Genomic DNA, 22,109 nt, shown 5'->3' on the forward strand with positions numbered 1-22,109 from the left:
ACACATTTTATTTACTGAAGTTCAGATAGTGTTTATGCATCTTTTCTACGTAACACCAACTTGCCATTAAAGGGGGTGTATTTTCCCTTTAATGACACCCTTTTTATACTGGTGAATTTTATATTTCTGTATGTCAAATGTACACTGAACACATTTTACTTGTAGCCTGACAACTAAATTCCCCGCTCTCCTTACTGTGTGTGGCAGTTTTTAGAGGCAGTAACTGACTTGGGCCAAATACATTTCAGACCATATCTTTCACCTAAACAGTGGAAAGTGAAGGCAGCTCTCACACCCAAGAGTGGTCCTCAGGAAACAGGCTATTTACTTTAAAATGCTTTACATTTTTCTCAAGAGTTTTAACATCAGTTTTGTTTTAATGACATTTTGAACTACACAATTTGCCCTGTGTATTACTAGATTTGCTTTGGTGGTGCACACTTCATTTATATTACTGTCTTTATTGTATTAGTCTCTGTACATTGTTGGGAGTGTTTTTTTATTTAATATATGTTTTAGGTTTTTCCAGTTTGTTATCATCCTTCTGATATAAGTATATCACATGCTTCATGTATTTTCACAATAGCTACAAGGCTATTATCATTATCCTTTATGTTTATAGTGCCTATATGTTAAATAGTGTTTAACAAAGATTGATAATCATTCATATTAGTCATTTTCCATAGTGGAGTTTACAATCTTATGACTCTACCACACAGCCATACACACACTATGGCCAGTTATACTGTATCAAGGGTTGATTAACCTGCCTGTGTAGGAAGTGATGTTCCTGGAGAATAAATATAAAGACGGGGGTATCATACAAATTCCTTGCAGATTCAACCCAGTCACCCATTCAGCATTTGTTCGGATAGGACTGCAATAGAACAGTGCAAATTCCTAGACATCAAAAACCAGACATATTGGAACAATGGCAATGATTTGTACTTCACATCAGATTTCTAGTTTTGACATGTAGTAACTTTTGAAGGCATCACGTCCCAGAAGCCTTGCTTTATCAGTTACAAGAAAGATTTACAGCACTGGTGCAAATGTACATATTGTTCATAAATTAGCATCTCTAATACAGTTAAAATTATGACATGAGTGCTGTGTTATAAGCATACAAAGTCACAAAAACAGCAGCCTACAATAGACACAAAGTCCCAGTGCCAATTCATCATTTGTTTATTGATGTTTAAGCTAATGTCACTGCCTGTGATGCCTACCCTCAAAACTGCCTGACACTGGCACGCTGGTATAATAAGTCAGTAGGGAGGAAGCACGGGTGGTTTTAGGCATTTCTCTGTGGAAATACCATGGGAGAAAAACCACCCTGTGTGACAGGGTGGTATAAAGGAAATGTGTTTCTAGTTATGTGTAGCCGCTACTAGAGCTCCCCTTCAGTCGCCAATATAAAGAAAGCCCTACACTTTATAGGCCACAGCTGTTCATGCAACAGTGTGGGCATGCATAAAAAATATATTAAAAAAAAAAAAAAAGGGAGTGGGAGTCTTTTTTTTTTTTAAAGCCACTTGTGAAATTTACCCACAATGCCCACAGATAATACATTTGGATATATTATAAATACCATATGTACAAAGGCTAGGAAGTCTGATTGTAAAAGGTTATTTGTGCAGAACAGAAGATGGTTGTGTTTAGCTTTCTATACAGCCATCCATGTGGTTTGTGTCTAGATGAGGAAATGTATTTATAGAACAAAATCTCTGTGGGTGTTGCACGTTGTGTCAGACTGGGGCGCGGAGCTGTATAGTGCCTTCCCATCCAGCAATGAACAGGTTACATGCTCTATCAGAGCTCCCGAAGCCCTGACCTTTGGCACGTGCAAAATTGCCTTTAGGGCCACGTGTTTTTATTTAAAGCTGGGCATTTCATTTTGTTATTATGTTTGCTTTGTGATTTAGTTTTCTTTTAAACAAAACAACACAATAATTCAAAACAGGCAACGAAGTAACCTGACCACTGCGCTGCACAATTGAATTTCACATGCACCTCTACTGTTTTTACTAAATGTGGTTGAGACACAGGAGAAATACAAATCTGAGCAGATTTATCTGTCTGTTCTGCAGATAAATGCAGACCATGAACTGTAACCAAAGTAATTTCATGTAGACTGAGTGGTATGTGTGTGTTTAGGTTTGGAGCAATGGCACACAGAGATTTGTGGTTAGGGATGATAGGAGTTGTTGAGTAATCAGTTGCAGGAGGCCTAGCCCTGACATTACCTTTCACCCTAATAGGAACACAGTCCCACCAGGGCTGCCTCCAGGCTTAGCGTGATTTCATTGTTTAGGACAAATTGCAACTCCAAAAGGCCCCCGAAGGTGCTTTTCATTATAGGAACATGGATTAACCGAGGAACAAGCTCACTGCCTCATTGAAAAAAATCTGTTAAGAGGACAGCAGCAGCTACAAGGAGAGATGTAAATTACACCCATTCCGTCTGACTAGCAAGGCCCCTTCTCACTTTCCAATTTTTCAAACTGCTTCTAACAGACCTTGTAAGAAGATCTTCCCATATGGCTCTGAGATGTGTACTTCTGCTATATTAATGGGTGGGATTTTACCTCCAAATAAGTAAGACAAGGGAAAGTTATGCATCTTCTGTTGTATGTGAAATACAGTATTATTTGGCTTTTTAAAACAGGAATGTAAAGCTGGCCATAGACGTTCAGATTTTAGTTGCCTTATGAACATTTGGATATCAATCGTACGTTTTAATGCAACAATCTAAAACTAACATTCAGATTGAAATTGTAGGATTAGTCCTAAAAATAACAAATTGGAGGATGTTTTGACCATTAAAAATTTCCAGACAACAAACTGATGAAAGGTATGTCCTGGAAATACATTGAAGGTCAAAGGATATCGCCAGATATACAATATACGCACAGATATTATCGTTATCCAACTGAAACTTTCTAAGCTGTCTAGTCGACTAAATGACCAATCGCCATGGTACAAAAATTGTTGTGATAAGAATTCGGAGCCCAAGCAAAATTGTAGGAATTTTTTTGGCATGTATGGCCAGCTTAATGGTTACATTTGGTTTGCTCTAGGGACAATTTAATAACAATATATACATTTCTTTGGCACCCCATGTTCATTTGGTCATACTGTGCCCCCAAAATGTTGACATAATAAACAGAAGGGATTTTTTCCGCATTCAGTTGCCCCAGTGTGCTAGCTGAATGTATATTCTATTCCATTGTATTGGACTGCCACGAATGGGCATCAGGCTAGATTGCAAAATGATGCTGAAATAATGCTGTACTATAGTAAGGGATAATCTCTGAACTAAGACAAGCCATATGGCTGCACCTAAAAACTTCTCGCAATATGGAACTGTAGGTCTTGTTGCACAGCAGCTTTATATCAGGCAAATAAATTAATAAATTGACTCTCAAGGAGGGTTGATATAAATTTCTAACAATTAATGCAGCTTGGTTTATAGAATTTACACACAGTAAGAACTATTTTTTCATAAGTGTTTTTTGTGTTTGCTAGGTTTCACTGCGCCCAGTAGCACCCCCTCTTTCAGGTTTTCAAGTGCATGTAGTAATGCATGTCCCTTTCCTGTTTCATTCTAGGAATTCCTACAAGGTGACTGCAGCAAAGCAAAGAATAAGCTGGGCTGGATACCAAAAGTCTCCTTCAATGTGAGTATTTGCTTAAACCGCATATCCATGGTGTTTGTGCCTAAATAATTGATACCAACCAAGCCAAAGCAATCGATATCTGCTCTTAGGGGTAACACTGGCACATGTATGGTGTTTTCAGTTAAGTGCAGATCCTTGCGTAATACTGTCAAAGGCCTGAAGGCAACAATTTGCTGTTGTGTGCAACACCAGATCAGGCTAATTTGGTAAAAGGGTTAGGAAAAAGGCAAACATCTGTTCTTTTGCTGATATTGCCAAATTGTAGCTTTTACAAACGAACCAATGTAGTGCCATTAGAATGCTGACGGTGTCTTTACAGGGATAGTGCCCTCTCGCACTCTCAAAAACAAGATGACTTTTGAAAGAAGTGGCAGCTACTGGGCCTCACTGCAGAATCATTTTAGGTCCCACCAAATCCTGTGCAATTATATATTGCAGCTGCACTGCAGTTGAGATCCAACAGGACCCTCTAGAGCAGTCTAATTTGCTGTTGCCAACTTTTACCTGTACCCTCTTCTTTCCAAACAAGTTCTGTAACCCTGAACCTTTTTCTTTCTCTTTCTCTATAGCACAAAATATTTTTAGGAAAGGTAAAGCCCACCACCCATTTAAAGTTCTATCCTGAGGCCCCAGCCTTGGTTTTTCCGCTAATCTTACCTGTCCGTCCCCATTTGCTAGGTCTGACCCTGTTCTCTACACAGGCTTTTAACTGCTTTTTTTTCAAGGGGGGAAAACACGTGAGTGACTTTTTATAAACTGCACAGAAAAGTTACATACACATAGCTATGTGTGCACATATATTGTGTGTGTGAATACATATAATTTATATTCTGTTCTCTGCCATTAATTTATTACTCAACTAAAAGTTTTATGGAGTTCAGCTTTTACAACTTATTATGTGAGGTTTCACGTAGAACAAAATCTGCTTTCTGTGTGCCTGTTCTTTGTGAGTCCCTTGGTGTTTTCTGTGACCATAATGGTTCCTTCACTCCTAACTCATTTTTCTCTGCTTTCTGTGGGACTTGTAAAGTTCTGTACAGGTTTTAGAGGGTCCTGAACAAAATACGAACAAACTGAGAGTTGGCTCTTATCTCACTTCTGCCTCCCCCCTGCTCCTTTTCTTACTATGAATGTTACAAAGGGCTTTTATGACCAGGGGATGTGCCTTCATTTTCCTGCAGGAACTGGTTAAAGAGATGGTTGAAGCTGATATCGAACTTATGAAGACCAATCCCAATGCCTAAGAAGTACATGAATATGACATAGCAGCCTGATAAAACTTCGGACTCTTAGTCCCCCACAAATGCTCAAGTAAAAGGTGTATGGAAGGTCTGAGCTCCCCCAGTGAATATTTAATCCTACTCATACTGGTAACATGGCATTTTCTGGCGTTTGATTTTCCCCTCTGTCTGTCAGAATGGGGATATATTTATGGTGTCCTTTTCCCAAAATTGCCTTTTTGTTTAATTGCCCAAAATACGCAGGTGGATACTGAAGATATAATTATTATAATTATTAATAAGCGGTGGAGTCGTGCCAATGGACCTTGTGATTTTCTAGCTATTTTATAGGTTTTCTTTTCTTAATAAATTTCATTTCTGTCAAAAAGGTGTCATATTTGCTCTCCTCTAAATGAATCGAAATCAAAGTATTCGAAAATTTTCTTTATGCAGCATCAGTGGCTAAAAGAAGTCACAAGTGGGTGAATTTGAGAGCAAGCCCTCTGGATTTCATGAAGGTGTTAAACAAAACCAATGGAAACATATTTTTTTGCTCTCCATTTTGCACTATTTAGCTTAAGCTCTTAGGTAATAAAGCCCTCTTTCAAATAGAGTTTCTGCTTTAGATATGTACGCTTAGAAGGTTAAGGTTGGCTTGAAAGCAGCATCTAAGTCCAGTCCAGGAGTGGGTGACAAAAGGCTCCTCTATCCCCAGGTTCCAGTTGCTCCAGAATAGCACCATTCATGGGCCTTCCTGTTTCACCATTCTATAATTAGCCACAGGAACCTGAAGCAGCTCAGAAGAAGGCAGAGGAAGCAGAAAGTCTATACCTACCAACTGTAAGCTTAATAAATGTAATTGCGCTTTCTTGCCAAGGCACCCGGGTAATACAGAGGTCATTAAGACCATGGTCTGGGATCTGCCATGAGTTTCCCACTTTGCTTCCATTCATATTCTTACTTAAGGCCAGGGAAAACCAGGATGAAATAGTAAACCAGATGTTATTTTGTGTATTTGCTAAAGTCAAAACACGCAGTCCCTTAAGAAGCCATACTTAACTGTAAGGGTAAACAGCTATAAAGAAGGAACACAAAACAATTATTTATTTTGGCACCTCTGCCTACACCTCGTGTGCCTCACCTGTACTACTAAATCATACTTGCTATGGGAAGCTGCAGTAAAGGCAATTAAAGAATATATATTTCAACTTACTCTTAGGGGATGGAGTACCCTAAAGGAACACTACCTGCACATTTTTTAACACTTTCCTGACTGTCAGGAATATTGGCTTAGGGGCTGAGCTTTGTTCCTTTTACCAAGAGCCATTACATAAAATGGGGAAACAGTGTCTGTTTCCTGAACTGGAGCCAGTGCAAGTTTCTAACAGGGCTAGAAATGGTCATGTAACTGCTTAATATTACTTACTATATTATTTATGTACTTTGCCTGTACATATTGTCCATGAAAAATTACATTAAATTGCGCAGCTCAGTATAAAGAAAGGTTTCTGCAGCCTTTCACTGCAAACAAGCATACTGTGGTATCCATCCTCTTGCTGCCTACTACGGCTTATAGCTCAGGCAGGAGGCATTACAGTCATGGGCACATGACCCAACAGAGAAACAGAAGAATATAATTGTTGATATTGGTGAAGAAGTTTTTTTCTAAAAAGGCAATACAAATGCAATCTTACAGGCCTTATTTTGTGACCAGGAAGGGCCAAACACTATCTAACAGTAACAGCCAGTAATAAATTAGCAACATCAAAAAAAAGTTTTACTTTATTTTGAAGCAATTATTAGTGCTTGTTATGCTTGAGTAGAGGAATCTATTTTGGGGTTCTTGTGACCATTCCTTTTCTGTAAACAACAGCAGTCCTGTCTCACTTTGTGACAGCTGTAAACCGCAAGGCTAGGCAGGATTAACATTTACAACTGCTAAGGATACCTGTAGCTAATTTACAATGAGAGTAAAAGCCCTAGGCTCATCTAATGCAGAAAAAACAGATGCACTGACATCTGAACTTTTAACATGACACAAAATAACATTATTAATTCTTAAACAGTTAATTATGTGTTGTGTAGCATCACTTAAAATGACCAGCATATCCCAATAGTTTTGGCCATAAAAGTATGATTTTTGTGAGCGCTTCCATTTACCGTGAGTGGGATTGGAGCTGTGGAGAAGTAAGATGTTCCTTTGTGTGGTTCTTGGCCGTGGGATCACGCAGAGTCGTACAGGGGAATTCTGTGTCCTGGCCTTAGAGTTAGAAACACCTGGGCTGAGGAGAGTGTGTCCTCAGCGGACACCTTGGTGAAAGTGCTCCAGGGCCTTAGGTCAGTACTGTTCCAACTAATAGAAAACACATGCCTGAACTGATACATCATGGGGTCCCAAACATGAGATACATAACACCTTGTATTCTCTACATACAGGTGCACAAACTTCATTTCATTTGCTCAAAATGCATCTCAACTAAACCAAGTGCTCCTTCTTTCAAACTGTGATTGCCAGCCCCTTTGCCATTTAGTCACTAACCTTTAACTTACCTTTAAAATGCAAACCCTAAAAGTGGAGTTTAGGAACTGTTATTAATATTGCAGTAATATGATAAAGTTTTAGGGTTTGCATTTTAAAGGTAAGTTAAAGGTTAGTGACTACAAGGTGTGTTTTCTATTAGTTGGACTGAGGCCTCATAAAATAGTCATAAAATGGCAATACATAATTAGGTACATGATTTTGCTCTGCTAAGCAATTACTTGATTTTATATGACTTTGTTTATGAGTGGGTGTACCGCACCAAGTAGAATACAGCTATTGGTCACTCACTCCTGACGCTCCCTACATTATGGCCATGGGATGAGGCAACCACTGGCTGATGTATCAGCATATCTCACTGCCGCCATGTTTAGGCTAATGCCACACAAGACGTAGAGCGGATATTTTCAACAAGCGGAAAAGCACTTGCTGAAAATTCCGCCCTACGCCTTCTACATGTGCCTGCACCCGAATGAATGAGATGCGCTCGGGTGCAGGCACATGTAGCCGATATACGCATGAAAACACGAGATAATGCAAAGTCTCGCCTTTTCATTCGTATATCGGCTACATGTGCCTGCACCCGAGCGCATCTCATTCATTCGGGTGCAGGCACATGTAGGAGGTGTAGGGCGGATTCAGCAAGAGTTTTTCCGCTTGCCGAAAATATCCGCCATACTTCTCGTGTGGCATTAGCCTAAGATTTTCCTATGACACATGTTTAGTTACCAAAGGGAGATGTAGGGTTCTGCCTGTTTAAAGGACTGAAGAACAATGAAACAACTGAGCAGTTAATGTTTACAGCAAGAAGGGCACCCTCTGCTTTGACTTAAGGCTGTTTGGGCTTGGTGTCCAGCTGTCTGAGTAAAGGTGGCCATACACGCACTGATAATATCGTACGAAACCTCGTTTCGTACGATATTCGGTGTGTGTATGGTATGTCGGCGAGTCAACCGATATCGCAGGAAGCTGCTGATATCGGCCGACTCGCCGATCGGACCAGTTGGAAAATTTTGGTCGGGCGCCATAGAAGGCGCCTGATCAAATTCTCCCTTCAGAGCTGAATCGGCAGAAGGAGGTAGAAATCCTATTGTTTCTACCTCCTTACCTGCCGATTCAGCCCTGAATGGTGTGTGGCACATCTGACGATGTTTCGTGCGACCAGATCGCCACGTGTATGGCCAGCTTTATACCATCAGCACTTATATAGGGTTATAAATAGTGGCATAATTACAACTTCCACTAAAAATCCCATAGGAATGAATAGAAAATGGGTGAGGTTTTATTTATTAAGCTCTAAACTCACATTTTGATAAATCTGCCCAAAGTCTTAGATTCGCTCTACAGCAGTGAATATTACTTTTTAGCATTTTAAAAATCTTTGTGATAATAAATCATAATTCAGCTTTTTGGAGTTAGGCCTATGGCACAGAGGCATTTCTAATGCCAGTCCTTCACTGATGTCACAAGCAGCGACAGGCTCTGTTTTTGCCAGGTGGCAGCAGCAGCCAGAGTGCCACCAATTTGCCATTACCCTTAATATTATTTTGGGAAAGTGATTTTACCACTTTTAAGGGACAGTACAACCAAAAATAACACCATGTCAGAGCAGGCGTGATATAGGAAAAGAGTGCTGGTAACTATAAGACCAAGCTTTCATTGTACAATCTCACAGAGAGGGACAGTGCTATATAACCTAACAACCAGACAGTGGTGTGAATGAAAGACTTGAAGATGAATTACTCACAGAGCAATAGTTTTTGGCTGCCGGGGTCAGTGACCCCCTTCTGAAAGTTGAATAAAAAATAACAATTACAATAAAATTGTGGCGCTGCTACCATGAGGCAAATTGACAAACTCGTATCAGGCGGCAGTGCCCCCAAAGTTACCAGGGGTGAAAAAAAAGGCCGTTCCTGGTAACTTTAAGAGCGTAATTTCTGGTTTTTGAAATGGCAATTCGGCTCTACTAGCTCAGGGGACAAAAATGCCCCTGAGCCTCACACAGCAATAGTTTTTTGCCTGCTGGGGTCAGTGACCTCCATTTGAAAGCTGTAAAGAAACATAAAAATAAAAAATGAAGACCAATTGAAAAGTTGCTTTGAATTGGAGATTCTATAACATACTAAAAGTTAACCTGAAGGTGGACCACCCCTTTAACATTAGCTACCCATAATGCATTGCATGTAGGTTTCCTTTTATATCTTAGTGATATTGTTTTTTTATTATGAGTTTCAGCACTGGAAATATGAACAGATAAAACTGCTCATTTTGCAAAGTGAAACAACTGAAGCATTTTTAATAAATGAATATAGCCGGGGAAATATTTAGCTTTAGATAATCTTGGCAAAAACAGAGATGCAAGGATAAGAGATGATGGACACGTACATATAGATACATGACACAGACACACACAGATAAAAAGCTACAGACATAATGATAAATATCCTGATACTCACATAGCAAAGAAGGAAAGTCTACCTGTCTACTGTATACAATTCTTTCCTTTATTGTGTGAGAAAACTTATTATCTACATTCTCGATTATTCCATCCCCCATTGCACGAGGTAGGCACATGCCCCTTAGAACTTGTATGCACATTATGCTGCGTCTAGATGCGACTTAATGCAGCAGGAATAAACGACTCCTTGAACAAGTTGACGCAGCTCAGGTGCTGAGGGAAATCAGAATCACTTAATTTTTGACAAACAACGACCTCGCCGCTGCGCTCCTTCAACCAATCCCTACAGCGCGGCCACTGCCATTTCCCTGTAATGGTTTCAGCCTGACCATCACGTGTTCCTGCGCGGCTCCATCACTGCCCGATGGGTACCGGCTCTGTATTCCCCGCACCGCCTGTACATGCGAGGGCCTCGCCTAACTGCTTCTATCTACGTCTGCCTATCAAGCTTTCAGGTGCTGGCAGCAGCCCAACCTGCCCGATGCCTCCCAGCTTTATGCACTGTCGGTTCTGCCTGTAGCCCGTTGGTGCAGCCTGTGCCCTCTCCCTGACCCCACTCACTCTCAGGCCGGGGTGCTGCGGGAGAAGAGCCGGAGGTGTTACCTTGCCTGACATTCCCTTGCCGTGTCCCATACACTGTAGTGCTAGTGAGTCTCTGCTGTACGGAATAAGAGTTATTGGCTCCTAATGTATCTGCAGGCGATCTCCAACCCCCTCCCTCCTCCTCCTCCCCAACTTGTCAGTGCAGGAGGCTGCGAGCGGCAATAACTCAGTGACTGGATGTTCTTCCCTGCCGAGCAGCCAGCAGCACCCTGACAGGAACCGCTCCCTCCCTCTGCCTAAACGCTGCACACAGTTGACACCCATAGCTCTTTGCCGTAAAAAAGGACGTTACAGCATGGGCACTGGCCTGGGCAAAGGTACTTCCCAGTAATAAAGCTCAGCAGTTGGCTATTGGAACTAGCTAATACCTAATAGCCTCATGTTCTTGTATGTACCACCGGCTCCTTCCTGTACATTCTGCTCCAGGCATGCTTGCAAGTGTGCAAATAGGAGACATGAGGCGCACAAACTGGGGATACCACCCATTTCCTAAACTGGGTCTCCCAGCATAGAAGTGTAGGGGCCCATAGGGGTTACAGAAGCATACTAGGAAATGCCCATTAGCGTCTGAGGTGCAAGGGTTAAGAACCAGGGCCTTAGAGTTTTAAAACAATATTTTCCTGTATCTGTAATGTTGTGATTAACTAAAAGGCTCACACTACAGTTGCTGGGCCTCAAATGGGGAATTACACTAAAAAAAAAAAACTATAACCAGAGGTATAAGATGAAATTCATGCCAAGGCCTGGCAGGGGCAGCAGATCAGGATGCCCTAGAGAGCGGCAAATGGGAAGCCACGTTTAGAAGGTATTTTCATTGTCCAAGTAATTTCAGACACCCCAGTATCTGCCCCTTACTGACACACAGGAGGAGCTGCCACTCATATCACTGACATTATTACACACCTTACTGTCTGGCACACTGTAGGTAGGCCACACAGTCCCAGGCAAGTAGGAAATCTCCTTCTGACACAGTGCTATTCTTCAAGTGCAGGGGGCATTAGAGCACATTGGGTTCTAAATCTGTCCCTGCTAGACTATCAGGGATATTTCCTGCTAAGATATGATAGAGTTTAATGAAATATATAGGAGAGCATAGGGCTCATGTATGACTGAATGAATCAGATGCAGTCCTGTGCACATATTGATTCATTAGAGGTACTTGTGCCAAACCTGCTTATTACGCTTATGCTTTGTTGTGCTGAGTGCCCTTTTTTTTGTAGAAAATTGTGTGCAAGTGTACCTACTGATGTAAGGGGATTCTGGAACTACTGCCACCCTCCATGTGCCTATTAATTCCAGGGTTCCCACTGTAGGTGCTCCAAAAATTCACAGGATGATGCCATTTAAACATGAATACTGGAAATGATGCCTTCCATAATGCAAAAATATTAGCCACAATGTGCACCCAATTAAAGAATGTTCATTCAACCATTTTCTATTAGAGATATCAGACACTTTGGCAGCTAATGCAAAGCTACGCTGACATAGTAATTTGTGTGGGGGAATCTGCATTGTGGGTAAAAACATGGCAAATTGCATTGCCCTTTCATCATTGCACTTGGGAAGTAAATGATATTTTATATTTTCCAATACTGACTGTACACAAATATCATCACAAATGCTTTTCCATAACTGCAAACTGCCCTGTGAGGCCCATAGTGACTTATCCAGAGGAGTAGGGGTTGTAACTGGAAATCATTCAGATCTACAGTACATCCCTGATATCCAGGCACTGGCAACTTATGACCCAACAGTTTAACCAAAACTTCTAGCTTCAGTTTTTGGGAGCTGCTGAGAAATGTAGTTCATCTGAATCTGAAGGGATGCATTTTTTGCTGCAACTCCACTTCTTGTTGTTCTGCACATAGGGTAGGAACAAAAAATGTTCATTAGGCTTGTGGGCTTATCAGTTGGAGAGCATAGGAAATCAGCTCATGTATGGCCATCTTATAGTCCTACATTGCACTGTGTGTGCAAACAGAGAGGAGTCACACAGTATATGATAAAAGCCACTCTAGGTAGGTGGAACTCTGACCTCACATGCACTAACCTCACTGAGTACCACTAACATTCTATACAGTGCCTTACACTCATGCAGTAATCTTACTTATTACTCCTCACACAAATGCAATAACCTCATGGGCACTAACAATATATAGACTCACATGAGCACAGTAATCTCTGTGTATTACTTACACTCCATACAGTGTCCTTCCTTGCAACTCACTACACACAGACATACACTAATTGTACAGAATACCACCTATACTATATACAGTGTCCTACAGTACACAAACCCATACAGTAGTCTTAGAAAGTACTGCATATAGTACTTTATCCTTCATCTACTTATTCAGTAAGGTCACAGAGTACTAGCCCCTTACTCTACACACTGTCCCCTACCCCTTACTTACAGATGCAGTATTACCCTACACTTACACATGAGTTAATATCACAGACATACTTTAATCATGGTCACATAGACATTTAGGCCCTCATTAACAACACTGTAAATTACCACCTATTTAGCATTGAGTGTTTTCTAAGGGTTATTAAATCTAATTTCACTGACCTTTCTGGTATTTGGGGAATAAAATCATTTGGGGAATCATTTGGGGAATAAAATTACCTCTAAGACTTAATATAGAAAGATGTTTCTCACTGGGGCATGTCCCCATGTTTCAAGTACTAATGAAGTGTTATTAGTATTGGGACTTGCAGGAAATGCAAAAATGTAAAGGTAAAAGGTTATTTACAAAAAGATACTCTCCTGCCATTGCACAGACATTCATATAACTATATACCAATATACAGGTAAGTGAGGGCAGTTATAATAAAACGATTCTTTACTGACCCTCCTACTCCTACAGTAAGGCCCCTAGTACTAAGGGCCCCTACTGCTAAGGGCCAGGGGGTGGATTGTATCACGCAGATGCAATATCAAGAGTATTGGTGCATTAAACTGGTGCAAGAAATTAATTGCCACTAATTTTACAAAATGATTCAGATGATCTGAAAGAAGAAGTTCAATAAAAAGTATATCCTCTCAGTAAGTGAATGCTTATAATGCTGGGAATTCAGGTAAAGCATAATTTACACTTTATTCTGAATGCATAAGAAATGAGCACTAATTATGAATTATAAATTACCTTACTGATAAACATTTCAAAGTGTGGGCCTGCTTCATCCGTGCCCCTATTATTGTTCTGTACGGCGGGACATCCTCTGCCCTGACCCCCGGCTCTCGCCTGTCTCCCTGCGCCCTGAAAAATGACTCTGAGCCGCGCTGATTGAATTGGATTCCTTCCTGAGCTCTCGCACAGAGCCATCAATCCTGCCTTAACGCGACGTCTGTTTATAGCTCGGCATTGGAATGAGCGGCTTTTATGGGACTAATCGCAAGGGCGACTAGCGGTCCGCCTTCAGCTACACAGTGTACAACCCTGCCTGCTCTGTGTCCTACTAGGGCAAGGGCAACACTCCGGGCATATAATGAGGGGAAACCCAAGGTATAGTAATAAACGTCTAGATAGACATACGTAACACAAACAGAGGTTAATGATAAATAATACATTAAAATATATATAAATATATATACAGAGAGAGAGTATATTAAATATGTCTAGAAAGTGACCCCCTCTCTGTTAAAGCGCACAGGTATATACAGATACTTACAGCTCACGCTGCGCCTGAGCGCGCAGATACTGCCAATAATTAGCAAAAAAATCTGGTCTCAGGGGTTTCGATTCCTATAATTTTAGTTTGAAAAAGGGAACGTGAGTTACATTTCGATGTAGAGATTGCGCCAATAGACATAGTTGGATTAATGAGCAATACCGATATGAGCAGTGGCCCTTGGGCCAAACTTGTGCCAGATATAACGCCACAAAGCGCCCCCCGCAGTGCCAGTCTTGTCATTTGCCCTTATACTGGCTGGCGCATGCGCACCTGCCTTTCTATCCTGCACACAGATAGGGGTACACGCCAACTCACCTTGATAGGATTTACTAAGAGCAAGCAGTTCTATACGGGGGCAATTATTCGGGCATATGGCGCAACGGTTATTTTAGAAATATTGTATCTATCCAATTGCCACTTTGAAAAGCATAGATATTACATTTCTAATGGACAGACTTTTTGACTGGCTGTCTGCCATTTGCATAAATATATGTAATGTATTAATGCCAGGGTTCGTGTATATAAATGCCTGTTTACCTTTCATCTGCTCAGTACAAACATGCCAAATGTGTACATTTAAATATAAGCCTGAATCTGAGCCTATTCACATTCCATAGGGGATATCGATAAATGTCTCATTATGAATAACACTAGCACAAGTCTTAACAACATTTACACCCACACAAAACATTTACACTGTATAAATATAGCGCACACCGATAAAATACAAGGAGACTATCTTCAATGAGGTGCTGTACCCTTGTCATGTTGTAGTTAATTCCATTCTCCCGAAGAATTCTCTGATTTCAGATGACTACTCGGCTCACTGTTATTTCTATCTATACAGGGGTCACTTCGGCTTTTGACTGGGTCCGACCTAAAACTATAAGAGACCCTTACCCTGGGCCCAATGTCACAGCAATTACAGAACAGAATAAAATGTTATTGGTTTTTATATAATAAATAATGGTGTGCTAATAGACATTGTCCTAAGCTGGGCCCACTTGTAGTCCAGTTTAACACTGGGTCACTTTCATTACTCTCCATACAGGGGACAAAGTTTTATTCTCTAAATCACTTCCATTACTTTCTAAAATACCGTTGTTTACTATTCCAGACGCAATTCCTCTACTCTCTATACTGGGGTAATTTTAGTGCTTGCTATGAATGAGTCACTGTCCTTATTTTCTATGCCAGACTCTCATTACTGTCCATACTGGGGTCGCTGTCCTTATTTCCCATACCAGACTCAGGTCACAGTCTTTACAGGGTTTACTGTCCTATTTTCAAGGTTCACATTCAGTATAGCCTATACAGAGGCGCTATTTTCTATGCCAGGCTTACTATCATTACCTTCTACACCAGTCACAGTTGTATCTTTCTATACCAGGCTCACTTTCATTAATCTCACTGCTGTACATTTCTGTTACAGGCCTGTTTTCTTACTAATATTCTGTACCAGGCCCACTTTTATTACTATCTACACAAATGTCACCGTTGTTACTTTATATATTAGGTTTACTTTCATTACTGTCTATACAGGGGTCACTATTATTGTTTTCTTTACAAGGCACACTTACATTCCTGTCTATACCAGGGTCACAGTTGTTACTTTGTTTCCCAAACTCGCTAACATGACTTTCTCTCCTAGCCTCACTGTAGAAGAAACCTACATGAAAACTCTTGGGAAGATTATTAATGCTTGTATCCTTATGACCGAAAAAGAATGTGAACTGCTGTAAATCAAGACTGACAGATCAGTTAAGATTAAATGAAATTAACAGCCAAGACAGGCAAAAACATAAACTCGAAGTCTATTAATTCCATAGGAGAATACAACACTTAAGGAGTAAATATCCTTTTGCTAAAATAAAAATTAAGAGAGAGATAGAGAAAGGTCTTTAAATATTAAACGGCACATTGATTGAATGTTATAGGGGGCTATAGTACAAACAAACCGCAGTTAGTAGCGCTGTTGGCAGCACATATAACAAACGCCACGCAGGGCAGCGAGAGAAGCGTGCCATTTTGGCTGGCACAGGGACACGGGCTCAGATATTTTGTTACATTTAGTCACGGGCTTTATTTGTTTTCCTTTTCTATTTCACCAACAGCACAATAACTCGCTGATTAATGACAAGCGCTATCAGGCAGCTTCCAGCTTCCCTACATTCCAATGCACCCATCGTTGTACCCTGTCCTTTCTACTCTCCTTGCCCAGGCAACCATACCATGCCATACCATGCCATACTATACCATACAATGCCATACCATACCATGCCTGTGCTGTGTAACTTTCTGCGACTGCCACACATGATGGCAAGTGAATCAGAAACAAACATATATACAACAATCAGAAACAAACATATATACAACAATCAGAAACAAACATATATGTGTGTGTGTATGCCCTGAACTAGAATGGAAAGAAAACATTTAATTTAAAAATCTGCCAACCCCTTAAAGGTTTCGGGAAATTAAAATATATAACATTTTAATACATCGCTGTTCACAGATCATTCCAACGCCAGGTTGTATTTTCTCTGTCTATAATCTATCAATGTATTATCTCAATTTGTATATATTAATGTAGGTATCCATGTATATGTCTTTCTGTCCTTTAAACTCTCAATCACGTATCCACCTTATATCCCAGATCCACGAAAGGTCCATATTTCCCGATTAGTCACTAATTCACCATATTGACAAAAATGCAATACTGCATTACAAAACTATATTGTGGGTACCAAAGGTTAAAGCATAAAATAGTTTTCATTAAAAAAGACTAATTATAGTCACATACTTGTACAAAGGCGCATATATATGTGTGTGTGTCAGGTTTCTTAACTTTTTAAACAGGGGATACTATTACTCCAGCCAAAATTAACCAAAAAAATAAATGAACTGTTTCTGTTTGTTATGCCAGAGACAACTAATTTTAAAAGTTATTTAGTGAATCCAGGCCTATCTATTATTTTACAATTATCTATAATAGATCCATCTATTTATTATTTACAACCTCCAAGTATCAATCTATCCATCATCTATCTATCATCTATCTATTATCTATCTATCTATCTATCTATCATCTATCTATCTATCTATCTATCTATCTATCTATCTATCTATCTATCTATCTATCTATCTCTCTATCTCTATCATCATCTAGCTGGCAACTATCTAAATGTTATCTAAGTATATGTCTATCACTATAAACCCAACTAACTATTTTGTTCATGTATTATCTATTACCTGCTCACCTATTATCTACCTTTCAGTAGTACTATCTATTTTTTGGCAAAGTAGAACATGTATTTGCACATGACATTGGCAGCATTGCCTCATGTTTATGTGCCTATGCCCTGAGTACCCAGTACAACACAAAGCATCCCCACACAGCACCATTATGGTACCCAGTCTGGTAGCAATAAGCACTGCAGCACCAAACTCCATGATTTATTTTACTTCTTTGGACCTTGGCCTTTTTGGGAATTACAACCGCAAGGCAAATATTCAGATGTGTAAGCACTGATGTCTTATTGCTGGTTCTCTGACAAATAATGACAGAAATAAATGAACAAAAAACACTACTCTCAGATACAGATACACCTGACACCCCTATGTTTGAACGATTAGAGAGTAAGGGGGTTCTTGGCAGGGTAGATATAATACAATGAGATGAGAGGGATTTGGACATCTCTGGCAGGACCAGCACAGACCTCCCTACAATTCACTCCTATAAGCATAACTCGCACAGCTGAATAAACATCTGCACCCAGAGTCACTGATGTGAAACTGCTCTGTCCAGTAAATAAAACATGCCTCCACCATACAGCCTCTTGTCATTAGCCATTTCACTCACGGTTTAAAATAAACGAGATATATTAAACTTAACCTAAAAAAATCTTCAATAAATCTCATCAGTCACCCCCAAAACCCGCACAGAACCCAAGCAAAATTACATTAACTTTATATGAGTCAAGTAAGAAAGCGCTTCTGGACAGGCTCCTACCAGTCATTACTGCACAGGATTCTCTGGAGGGGAAATTTAATTTAAAGTCATATTAAAGACACGATCATATTAACTGATGCAAACAATATTATTAATTGTTCATATAACGTATAATTTTTACTTCTTCCTTAATCAGCAAAAGCGTTTATATCCAGTAATTTAGCTTTGTGACTCCCAATTATACAGCAAATAATAATGGTCTATATAATGGCTCCTGAAACTCTCGCATTATGAAATAAAATACAATTCTAACCAACTTTTTAATATACATTAAATACAAATGTAATCTTTTATGGTTTTAAAATTATTTGAAAAAAATATTTTGAATTGAAAGGAAACTTTTACTGTTTGTTTATAGTATCTGACTCCTGAAACACTTTAGCTAAGCCAGCTGAGTACTGAGCAGAAATATATATATACTACTGCTTTTAATATCAATTGCATCAACTATTCTTTAAATAATATATATTTTAAAATTAGTTGAAATGTACTTAAATGTAAATTAAAATCATATTTTGTATAACTGTGGAAAAAAAAACTGATATGAAAATGTATTCATATTTAGGGAAGGATTTTGCGCTGTTCACGCCAAATCCTACAGTTGTGTGAAATAAATTTACTGATTAGCCTTGACATCAATTAATACCAATTACTTAAGTGCCGCCCTCTAGATAAGAGTGCGTTATCTAAAGGGTTAAATGGGCCCTAAATGGCTTTAATCAAATTACCATCTTCTAAACAGTGATTGACAGGGTGGATCAGTCGCAGTTACTGGATTTATTGCCCTTATCAGTTTTAGGAGGGGATGGAGACAGCCCCGAGATTTAGGTGTGTAAATGAATTAATTTACAGGTAAAGCATCTTATCCTGACAAGGGGCAGGCCAGGATGTCACTTCATTCAATTACTCTGTACATTTGTTGACACTTACAACACATTTAAAAAGATTTTCAGTAGATTATAACAACTAAATAGTGGCAAGGTATTAATTTTCTCCTCCCACATAGAAATCAGTTGCATCGGCAGCTTCAACAAACTCTGAATATAATTAATTCTTTAAATTATTTGTTTATCCTTTAATATTGTATCGAATTTATTTGGGGTTAATTATAAAAATGATAACGATAATTCAGGGACCCAGTGTTTTACCACTAGAAAGCATGTTTTCTTTGGAGATATTTTAGCCCATAATTTAAACCAGTTGGGAATCCTGCAAATCATTTGCAATTAATGTTCTGTCCTGTTTAAAATAGAATTAGCTGATATAAATAGGAAATACCTTAAGTTTGTTATTTCTTTATACAAAGTAGCAGACGTGGGTAGCATTCAAATCGAATGGCAATTTATTAAGAAACAAACGGTGCTAGAGCCTTCGGGATATTTTCAAAACAAGAAAACAAATTGATAGATAAAATAGTTTGGATACAAAATCCCTTAATTTTTGTTATGAAAACGCCAAAGTTGCGACACATAATCGTATGTGAGTTGATCGCCACTGGCTGGGCGTTTTGGTCCACACAATCCTGGTACATTTATTTTTTTCTTTAAATAAATTACTATATTGCAATTTACATCTGAGAACAAGTCTATGGAAGCTTGTCATATATATATATAATATAATATACGCTCTTAAACACAGGGAAATAATACCTTACGAGTTTGCCATGTATCACAAGCAGAAGGAACTTACGTGTTATTTTCCGAGTTTAACACTGTCCCATTTTAACAAACCAAGACACAATTTGCTGTCTGTACAAAACTAACACATAGGATATTTTTGGATGTGGAGGGTGTTTTTCCTTTCATAAAAAAAATCCCTATTAAAAAAAAATATTTTGAAAAGTTGTTTTCAACGTTTTGGTCAGAATTTGCTGCAGTCATAGACAAACGCCCCCGAGGTGCGGTACAAGGACTGGCTGGGGGGGAAAGACATCTGACAGCTGCTATTTCCATTCACAGGGGAACTGTTCAATCCTAATCTCTGCGACTCGAACATCTCTCGCACCGAGTGGAAGTTCTGCTGCTGCCCCGGGTAGGTGGCCCCGGCCAAGTGGCCCAAATCCCCAGCTTGATTGAGATACCAAGAGGGCAATCGGCCCTGGTGAGGGTGCTCCTGGTTGCCGTGGCTCAGGGCAGAGGTGGTGGTGGTAGTGATGGAATAGTCAGGTAAGGTGTCTTCCACCGTGGTAGCTGCAGGGGTGTTGGCAGGAGTCAAGTGGCCCGACCTGTCCCCAGAGTACAAGCTCATGGCCTGCATGTTGCAGTGATAGGTCCCTGCCCCACCGCCGCTGCTTGTGCCCTGACTGCAGGGGGGGCTGTAGATGGAGCCCTGGCCTGGGGAGTAGGTGAGTAGGGAGGAGGGGGCGATACCTGTCCTGGAAGAGGAGATGAGGGGAGAAGGCAGTTCTCCTGAGCCCTGCGGGGACCCCCTGAGGGAGGTCATGATGTTATCCACACTGAAGCCCTGGCTGTGGTGGTGCTGCTGGTGCGGGTGGTGAGACTCTGCAGCCTCCAGGCTCATGGACCTGTTGGACGGGATGCTGTGGGGGCTGCCACTGGACATGCTGCTGCTGCTATCCGGACTCTCTATCTTGGGCACCGTGCTGAGTGCAGGAGACATGGCCTGGGGAGGAGACGAGGTGCCGTTCTCGGTCTTTATATCCTGGATCCTGACCGGCTGGGAGCCGCTGTCCTGCTCCGCTTGGGCCTGGCCCTGCTGCTGCTGGCGCTGCTGTTGCGCGGCTGCGGGCTGGCTGCCATGATGCTCTTTCAGGAGCCGATCTTTGTCCTCCTTAGTGGCATCTTTGACCACATCTTTTTTCTTGAACCTGCGCCTCCTCCTCAGAAAGCTGCCATTTTCAAACATGTTGTACGAGTCCGGGTCCAAGGTCCAGTAGCTGCCCTTACCCGGCTTCTTGTCGTCCCTTGGCACCTTGACAAAACACTCGTTGAGGGATAAGTTGTGCCTAATACTATTCTGCCAGCCCTGCTTGTTGTCTCGATAGAAGGGGAACCTCTCCATTATGAACTGGTAGATGCCATTCAGGGTGATCTTCTTTTCAGGGGCGTTCTGGATGGCCATGGTGATGAGGGCGATGTAGCTGTAGGGGGGCTTCACCATGTCCTTGGGCTGGGGTTGGGGGGTGTAAGGCCCATAGGCTCTGGCCATGCCGGCCTGGTACTGTTCATGCGCGGGGTGGGAGTACATGCTCATGGGGGCAGCCATGCCCGTGTAGCCTCCTCCTGCCGCCGCCGCAGCTGCAGCCGCCCTGTAGTAACTCTGCTCCCCGCTGAGGTAGGGCACGACTCCCAGGGAGTTGGGGCTGGACACCGAGTAGCGCGCCTGCATGGCTCCTCCGCCTCCTCCTGCAGCGGGCACTGCCAGCCCCGGGCACACTCAGATGGGCACAACGATGGGGAACAAGTGGCATGCACACCCCACTGACCCGGATCTCCCAGTACCTGCTGGGAATAGGGGAGGCACTGACGGCAGAGAACTCTGGGGACCCGAGGTTTGGCTCTCCCGGCTCCGGACTCTGGCTGTGTGGCAGATGCGCTGGGCGCTTAGTTCCCTCGTACCCCCGGTATGTGGCAGTGCAGGAGTGGGAGGCAGCGGTGAGGTTGGCCCCGTACTGTGGGGGTGGGGGCGCTGCACTCAGGCGCTGGCAGGCTCGGGGCACATCGGGAAAACTTTGCAAGTTTGGAGCATCAGTCAGCAGCCTGGGACTTTTCTACAGCGCTCTGCTGTGAGCCCAACCCCGCCCACTCCGACGGTGCGAACCAATCAGGGAGCAGCAGCCGGCCTGTGAATGGAAAAAACACAGACACTTCCACACTGACACCGAGGGCAGTTCCAGCGGCAGCGGCAGGAACTGAGACACCGACCCGCCCAGCACCCGGGAACCAAGGGTCACACCCAG

The 22,109-nt window shown here is 41.4% G+C and overlaps 2 protein-coding genes across 2 annotated transcripts in view; one reads left to right on the top strand and one right to left on the bottom strand.

The window, feature by feature from the left end:
• The window catches only part of gmds (GDP-mannose 4,6-dehydratase), a 363,184-nt gene extending 357,896 nt beyond the window's left edge, over window positions 1-5,288 (top strand). The window contains 2 exon segments of the mRNA NM_001037253.1: window positions 3,612-3,680; window positions 4,862-5,288. Coding sequence (NP_001032330.1) covers window positions 3,612-3,680; window positions 4,862-4,924 — 132 coding nt within the window. The 3' untranslated portion in view covers window positions 4,925-5,288.
• A 14,221-nt stretch (window positions 5,289-19,509) lies between these two features.
• foxc1 (forkhead box C1) lies at window positions 19,510-21,880 on the bottom strand. Its single transcript, NM_001007863.1, is given in 1 exon segment — window positions 19,510-21,880. A coding segment is annotated over 1 exon segment (1,488 nt). The 5' UTR covers window positions 21,539-21,880; the 3' UTR covers window positions 19,510-20,050.
• Window positions 21,881-22,109: the final 229 nt, after the last annotated feature.

The sequence above is a fragment of the Xenopus tropicalis genome, chromosome 6 (genome assembly GCF_000004195.4).
Source record: "Xenopus tropicalis strain Nigerian chromosome 6, UCB_Xtro_10.0, whole genome shotgun sequence".
Classification (NCBI taxonomy): Eukaryota; Metazoa; Chordata; class Amphibia; order Anura; family Pipidae; genus Xenopus; species Xenopus tropicalis.